Genomic DNA, 8,151 nt, shown 5'->3' with positions numbered 1-8,151 from the left:
AATGCTGTGAAAAACAGTTGAACTGCACTAGAGTGACAAAAATATCGATATTCCCAAATGTCTTTGCAGGGGACTCTTATTTTGAGAAGAAAATCCACGATGGTGCTGTCAGTATAATATACTGCTGCTTGGAAACCCATCTATGCTATCAGCAGAACATGCTTGATTTTCATTTGCGAGATAGGTTGACCAGCAGTGCTGCAATGGTCCTGATGTGCCTCTTTTTCCCTCTGAGAATTTGCATGCTACTTGGTCACTAACTTGTATGTGCCACCTGGTTTCACAGCCTAGCCTTCCTGTTGCCTGTCTGTCGCAAAAAAAAAACATAATAAATGTTAATATTAAATTCATCCCCAGTAAAATGTTGAATCAGTCAAATTTTATGGCCCAAAACAGTATAAGGAGGAGCGCACTTTACTTCAGAGACCAGGCAGATTGGGCTGCTCCTCAATAGTCTAAAGATACCTCCTCTCCTCATCTTCTCTCCTTTATCTGCACATAGACTGAACTGAAAACTAACTGAAGACATGGTATACTGTCGGTGAAAGCAACATGGTGTATTCCCCTTACACTGTGTATAAGACAGTAGTTTTGAAATTGTTAGTTAGATTACTTGTTGGTTATTACTGCATTGTCGGAACTAGAAGCACAAGCATTTCGCTACACTCGCATTAACATCTGCTAACCATGTGTATGTGACAAATAAAATTTGATTTGATTTGATTTGGATGTCTCTTCAGAATCTGTAAGGAGAGCTTTTTGGAATAGTGGGATGCACCCTGCACTGGCCTTTGCTCTCACACTGTAGGTAAGCACTCTAACTGGGACAGAGAGGAAGAGGTGAAGCGAGAGGCTCCACTCTCATCAATATTTGTCTATGTGCCTCCCGAGTGGCGGAAGTGGTCTAAGGGATCTGCAGTGCTGCAGTGCTACTAGAGATCCTGGTTCGAGTCCAAGCTCTGTCGCAGCCGGGCGCGCCCGGGAAACCCATGGGACGGCGCACAACTGTCCCAGCATCGTCTGGGTTGGGAGAGGGTTTGGCCCGCAAGGATGTCCTTGTCCCATCGTGCTCTAACGACTCCTGTGGCGGTTCGGGCGCACGCACGGTCAGGTGTACAGTGTTTCCTCTGACACATTGGTGTGGCTGGCTTCTGGGTTAAGCAGGCATTGTGTGAAGAAGCAGTGTGGCTTGGTTTGGTTGTGATTTTTCATATGGAGCAAAAAATGTGATTGCTAATTTGTGAGACTTATTTGATTGAATAGAAGCTTTGTAATATTTAGGTTGTTACGAATGTGCTGATATAAGTGGACGCAGGTGGCATCTTGGCAACTTTGAGAAAACAATTTTATATCAGAGTTGTGTCTGTCTGTTGTTCCCATCTGATCTCGCCGCCTCCTACCTTTCCCCTTTTGCGACAACGACTCCTATTGTTAGGGCAAAGACAAGACCATCTCATCATTATACAGTGCATCATTTATACAGTGCATTCGGAAAGTATTCAGACCCTTTGACTTTTTCCACATTTTGTTATGATACAAGTACCGGCTCTGGCTGGGCCACTCAAGGACATTCAGAGACTTGTCCCGAAGCCACTCGTGCCTTGTCTTGGCTGTGTGCTTAGGGTCGTTGTCCTGTTGAAAGGTGAACCTTTGCCCCCGCCTGAGGTCGTGAGCTCTCTGGAGCAGGCTTTCATCAAGGATCCCTCTGTACTTTGCTCCGTTCGACTTTCCCTCGATCTTGACTACTCTCCCAGTCCCTGCCTCTGAAAAAGATCCCCACAGCATGATGCTGCCATCATCGTGCTTCTCTGTAGAGACGGTGCCAGGTTTCCTCCAGACGTGACGCTGGGCATTCAGGCCAAAGAGTTCAATCTTGGTTTCGTCAGACCAGAGAATCTTGCTTCTCATTGTCTGAGGGTCTTTCGGTGCCTTTTGGAAAACTCCAGCATCATGTTGTGGGGGTGCTTTGCTGCAGGAGGGACTAGTGCACTTCACAAAATAGATGGCTTCATGAGGGACGACAATTATGTGGATATATTGAAGCAACATCTCGGGACATCAGTCAGGAATTTAAAACCTGGTCGCAAATGGGTCTTCCAAATGGACATTTACCCCAAGCATTCTTCCAAAGTTGTGGCAAAATGGCTTAAGGACAACAACGTCAAGGTATTGGAGTGGCCATCACAAAGCCCTGACCTCAAGCCTATAGACAATTTGTGGGCAGAACTGAAAAAGTGTGTGTGAGCAAGGAGGCCTACAAACCTGACTCCGTTACACCAACTCTGTCAGGAGGAATGGGCCAAAATTCACCCAAGTTATTGTGGCAAGCTTGTGGAAGGCTACCCGAAACGTTTGACCGAAGTTAAACAATTTAAAGGCAATGCTACCAAATACTAATTGAGTGTATGTAAACTTCTGACCCACTGGGAATGTGATGAAAGAAATAAAAGCTGAAATAAATCATTCTCTCTACTATTATTCTGACATTTCACATTCTTAAAATAAAGTGGTGATCCTAACTGACTTAAAACAGGGAATGTTTACTAGGATTAAATGTCAGGAATTGTGAAAAATTGTGTTTAAATGTATTTGGCTAAGATGCAAACTTCCGACTTCAACTACCAGCAGGTGTGTGCCTATGTTAAGCGGTGGGTGTAGCCGGTGCATGGAAGTCAGGCGCAGGAGAGCATAGATGAGTGAACAAATAAGCACTTTACTGAGGCAATAGTAAGAACAGAACGCAACCGCGTCACAGAAACAAATGCCCAAAGAACAAATGAGGCAGCACAAAGTACAACAACCAAGTACAAAGTACCGGCTGCCACAAATCGGTACAAATAAAAGCCTGCGCAACCCAGCCGGAAGCGTGCCAACCTAGACAATAAACAATACCCCACACAGACATGGAGGGAACAGAGGGCTAAATAAACATAGTAATCATGAGGAGATGTAAACCAGGTGTGTGGAAAACAAGACAAAACAAATGGAAAAATGAAAGGTGGAGAGGGACCAACTTCGGCAGAAGTCGTGACAGCCTATCCAAATCATGTCCAATCAATTGAATTTACCACAGGTGGACTCTAATGAAGTTGTAGAAACATCTCAAGGATGATCAATGGAAACAGGATGCACCTGAGCTCAATTTTGAGTCTCATAGAAAAGGGTCTGAATACTTATGTAAATAAGTTTTTTTTAAAATTTTTATTATACATTTGCAAAACTTTTAAAAACCTGTGCTTTGTCATTATGGGGTATAATGACAAAGTAGTAGCTTGATCTATAAAAACAATAATTTAAGACATTTTTTTTTAATTCAAGGTGCCTGAATACTTTCCAAATGCACTGTAGACACGACAATAAAGCAGTGCTAAAATTAAAGGATATCTGGGATATGCCATAGAAAAGGGTCAAAAATTATATTTATATTATATTAAGCAATCTATAGGCCTAACAACGCTTTACTCTGCGATGAGTTAGGCTAGAAACCTGCTGAACTTTCCAAAACAAGACATAATGCACATGTGGATATCTTTATTTCATATCTATGACATTCAGAGGCTGAGTTAGGACCTAATGTCGAGGAGTAAAAAAGACTGGAAGTGTAGCACGCTGTTTGGAGGGTTCGAAGTCCAACATCAGCTTATATGAAAGATAAAACTTGGACACTTGACGAGACATATGGAACTCAGCAGGACGTGGCTCTGGCCTTTTCTCATTTGGGAAAAAGTCAGTCCTCCGTCCTCTCTCCTCCATGACCTGGAAACAGATGAGTGGCCGAGGAGAATGTCACTGTCAATTCGTTAGTAGCAGAGAGGAAGAGGCGAAGCGATAGGGACAACTGGCCAAAAAACTGTGTTCTCCAGTTGGTGGGGTAGTTTTGTTTCTTTTGCTCACCAAGTGAGGAGTTTTTGTATGGAAGTCAATTGCTATGTGTGGTTTATTTGATTAGAATATAACTTTAATAATGCTTAGATTGTTACGAGTGTACTGATATAAGTAGGACACGTGACATCCCGGAAACTTTGAGAAAAAACACTTTATCAGAGTTGTCTCGAGATGGCTATGCATATTCATGACATGTATCTATTAGCATAGCATCTCTATCCGTTAAATACAGGCGGTTGACGTCAACACCCCTCATCAAATATTTTAAAAAGTATACAAATATTGAGATATATCCACCAATCCAAAGAGAGGAATAGGCTGCAGCTTGACAGCCCGCCGTTCCGCTCTGTGGACAACAAATCCCCTTGTTAGGGTGGAGACGGGTATCTTGTCATTATATCCAAATCTATGTTAGTAGGCAAACAGACGACAGTCCTCACCTCCTTGATAGCCTCCTTTAGGCGAGGAAGCACAAGTGTATCTTACCTGAGTTTTTTGCAGAAGAGTATGGGAATCTGCCACACCCCCATTTGAATCAGCTATTGTTTTCTCAAAGGCATGCAAACGTTTAAAAACAACATGCTACTTATCCTTTTATCAATAAAATGTATTGGACAACTAGCTTCATTTGTTTGTATCACTTTATGTATTTCTTTTGGGATTCCATCCTGTTAACGTAATTTGCCTGATGACACGCAATTGGAGAAGAAGAGTCACATTTTTGTCCACTTTCCCTCTTCTCGCTGCCTCTCCTTGACTACTTTTGATCTTTTTCAAAAGGAGGCCAGAGAGGACGGAGGAGAGCGTATGCAGAGTTGAGCAAATTCAATTGAGGGTCAAGCAACCACATAGAGAAAGACATAGGACTCATGTTTGTATTTGCACCATTGACAACATGGGTAGCACCATTGAGGCTATCTACATTTTGAAGTACTCAATTTTCTTCTTCACAATTAGCTGATCCCTCCCGATGACCCAGTTGGACATGACCCCAACAGGGTCACCAGGAGGGATCAGCTAATGAAATTGGAAGTCCCACCCAGTTGACTACATTAAAATGGTGGAAGCCCTCAATGGCGCTGCCCATGCTAATACTGCCTTTTGGCCATTAGACCACTCTATCGTTCTCTATGGGCAACCACCATCTCAATTAGTTGACAAGACAGACAGGAATTTATAGACACGCGTAAGGCATTACTAATGAATCATGAACATCCTATTCTCACCCTTACTGAAGTAATCTAATGTGTGACTGTTGCTATCAAATGAGTTTAAAATATGTTTAAATAAATTGATACTTGATGGCTCATAAATTAAAATGTAAAAATATATTTGTTTAGTGAAATAATATTTGTGAAAATATTCTAGACTTTTTCTTTATCCATATTGAATGAAATATGATATGAAATTATAATGAAATAGCTTACACAAAAGATATCATGAGTCATGTTACACTACAGAAAATTGCAGGAAATTTGCTTCAAAACCCCCCCCAAAATCCTAGGGACCTGAATTAAAGAAAACCATCTTTTGGTGGTGTATTTAACATATCTCAATGAACAGCAATTAAAATAAGCACAAATGCAGACTCGTTCACATCTGTTGAACTTATTTGGTCTTTCACAATAGTTAATGTAGGTCATTGGAAAAATTCTCATTCCTTACAATGGGCAAAAATATAGGGTAATTACTGTGCTTGTGTCAGCAACAACACTGCTGTAATTCTCCATAGTTCTTCTATTATTCCACTTCTTCAAAATGCTGCTGCTGCAACTACTTGTTTTAAGCTAAAGTATGTCCTGGACAGTCTTGTATGTCATAAAAATGAGAAAAGGCTATATTGAAATGCTTCAAGTATCTTATTTTGTACTTATTTTTAGTACTCCAAACCAAGTCGTCAAGTTTTGAATGTTCATTCAAAGCATCCTGAATACACCTGACGTGTGATTTTATTTGAATTCCACCCTGGTTGTAGTCGTAAGCCTCCCAGGAGTCCTTCGAATAAAAATGTAAAAAACTGTGGGGGCATGCCCCTGGACCCCGCTAGCCACCCTTTTGTCTCCTTTTCTCCTTCCTGCCTCTCACAATCTTTGCCATCTCTCTCTCTTACAATGCACTTACGATCCACTTCTAAATCACGCTTGACTCTTTTTCAACCGTGGTACAGCACTCGTCCCTTTTAAACTCCTTCTTTTGAGAACATGAATAGGGGCAAGTCCATTGATTACGTCACATCAAATTCAGACAAAACCATCACCTACTTGTTTCAAATAAACAATTGAGCACACACCACAGCACCCAAGAGTAAAAGGGTTTGTCTGTAGACACTTAACTGTACCTGTATACATGATGTAGGTATGATGCATGAGCTGTTTGACTTGACAGGGAGCGATAGAAGTGAGGGATGGGGAGAAGGAATCGGCGGCAGGGAGAGGGATAGAGAGGAATAGTTTCGAAGGTGCAAGATTTATTTATTGAAAAATAATCCCACTGTCCCCTGTGGATACTCTCACACAGGACACACCCCAAAGCCTTGAATCCTCTCAACTTGACAAAGGACTATCTCGATAAAGGAGACAAGTATTTTGCAGTTAGCAGGGTAGAGATGGCGAAAAGAGTAAGGGGAGCAAGACCACGTAAGCGGGCCACGGAGTTGGAAAAGGGGGTTAGTGAGAGGGTGACGGAGAGAGGTAGAGAGATTGAGAAAGGTGAATTCACGTTTCGTCCTTAACCTCTCCGTGTGTGATGACATAACAGATGTTCTTGTAGTCTACATTGCCAGCCACATCTGGGGGGAAGGCAGCCCATAGGTTGGTCATCTCCTCAGTGGTGAATCTGTCGCACTGAGTGATCAGGAGCTCCTCAAGGAATTCCTTCTTGATGAAGCCGGTAGCCTCTGGTTCCAGGACCTTGAAAGCGCTCACGATAACATCCTCGGGATCAGCACCCTTCAGATTCTCGCCGAACATGGTGAGAAAGACGGTGAAGTTAATGGGGCCGCTGGCCTCCTTGCCCATGGCTTCCAGCTCTTCATTACTATATTTTGAGAATGATTCCTCTGTCATAGACATCAGTTCTGCCAGAAGGGCACAAAGTATCCCCTTCTTGGAATTGACTATGTATTGTCATTGACCTCTAAGGATGCTCTGTCTCATTCTGAAAAATGGTTAACAGCCTTTCAATTAGTCACATAGCAGTGAAGCTTGGCTTTGCTTCAGATTTCTATGCCTGGGTGCTTCTAGCATTCTTTTGAATAAATTGTACCAATCCAAGTCACACATTCTCAGCATAAGGCTTTCATTGAAAGGTGAATTGTATAAAATACACTTGTCCTGTTCTGTTGTAGCTTCCGATTGGTTAAGATTATGTAATATCTCTAGAGCAGTGGTCCCCAAACATTCTTTGAGTATTTCCTTTTGATGCACCAGAGTTTTTAAGCTACAAGACGGTCTTGGGTCTTTGGTTCAGGAGGAGCCAGCTTCCACCAATGGGTCCTGAACCACCATTTGGGTAACTGTTCTAGAAGTCTCTAAATGTAATTCAGTCTATTTTTGTGCCATTATATGGTTGCTTTGGTATCCTATCAGTTTTACTGTAGACAATCCAAAAATGTTGTCCAATCAGAGGTATGCGAACACACTCACCATGTCTTAAGAGTTTATTGGGGTTTTGCTTGTTCAAGAGAAGCCTACGCCAAGCTAATGTGACTGAGGCGGAGGTGTTGGCCCCTTGGGGCCTTATATACCAGCCCATGGGAGCTAACTTTAGCCAAACCATCAGGTTTGGCATGGAATGAGGGAGCTGAGGAAAATAGGAGAGAAAGGGAGGAGCAAGGAGGTGCTTGGGGTATCACCTTTCCAGCACTCCAAAATAGGCACCGGGAGTCTTGGAATGAGGTGAATTCAATCCCAACATTCAGGACTTTGTCACACGTGGACTAATATGGACAGACCTATATTGCAGCCATGGCGACTATTGAACAGTCCTGTTATTTCAGCACTGTAAACTAAAGTGCTTCCTTTTCTCTGTACCACTTAATTCATAGCATGCCCAGGGTATTTGGGTAACACTTTAGGTCATTCCTGTGTACAGCACTTTACACTGCGCATCAACAAGAGATGTGTAGCCTGTGTGTTTCAAGTGCAGGCTTCCGGTAAACATGTTTTCAAGTCATGACTTGTGTAACTGACCTGTTGAGATCTGTGTGTACAGTATGCATGTACCCCCTACTAGTGTGGAACTTTTGCCACCTGTTCAGGAGACTTT

General features: G+C 42.4%; 1 protein-coding gene across 1 annotated transcript; it reads right to left on the bottom strand.

Annotated features, from left to right (window-relative positions):
• Positions 1-6,599: 6,599 nt before the first annotated feature.
• Positions 6,600-6,950, bottom strand: LOC112263934 (myosin regulatory light chain 2, skeletal muscle isoform-like). The gene has a single exon (XM_024440560.1). The coding sequence runs from the start codon at positions 6,948-6,950 to the stop codon at positions 6,600-6,602; it is 351 nt and encodes a 116-aa protein (XP_024296328.1).
• Between the last annotated feature and the right edge of the window lie 1,201 nt (positions 6,951-8,151).

Source organism: Oncorhynchus tshawytscha, linkage group LG12 (genome assembly GCF_018296145.1).
Source record: "Oncorhynchus tshawytscha isolate Ot180627B linkage group LG12, Otsh_v2.0, whole genome shotgun sequence".
NCBI lineage: Eukaryota > Metazoa > Chordata > Actinopteri > Salmoniformes > Salmonidae > Oncorhynchus > Oncorhynchus tshawytscha.
The sequence above is the reverse complement of the archived record's forward strand: the minus strand, read 5'-3'. Positions and strand labels throughout refer to the sequence as shown.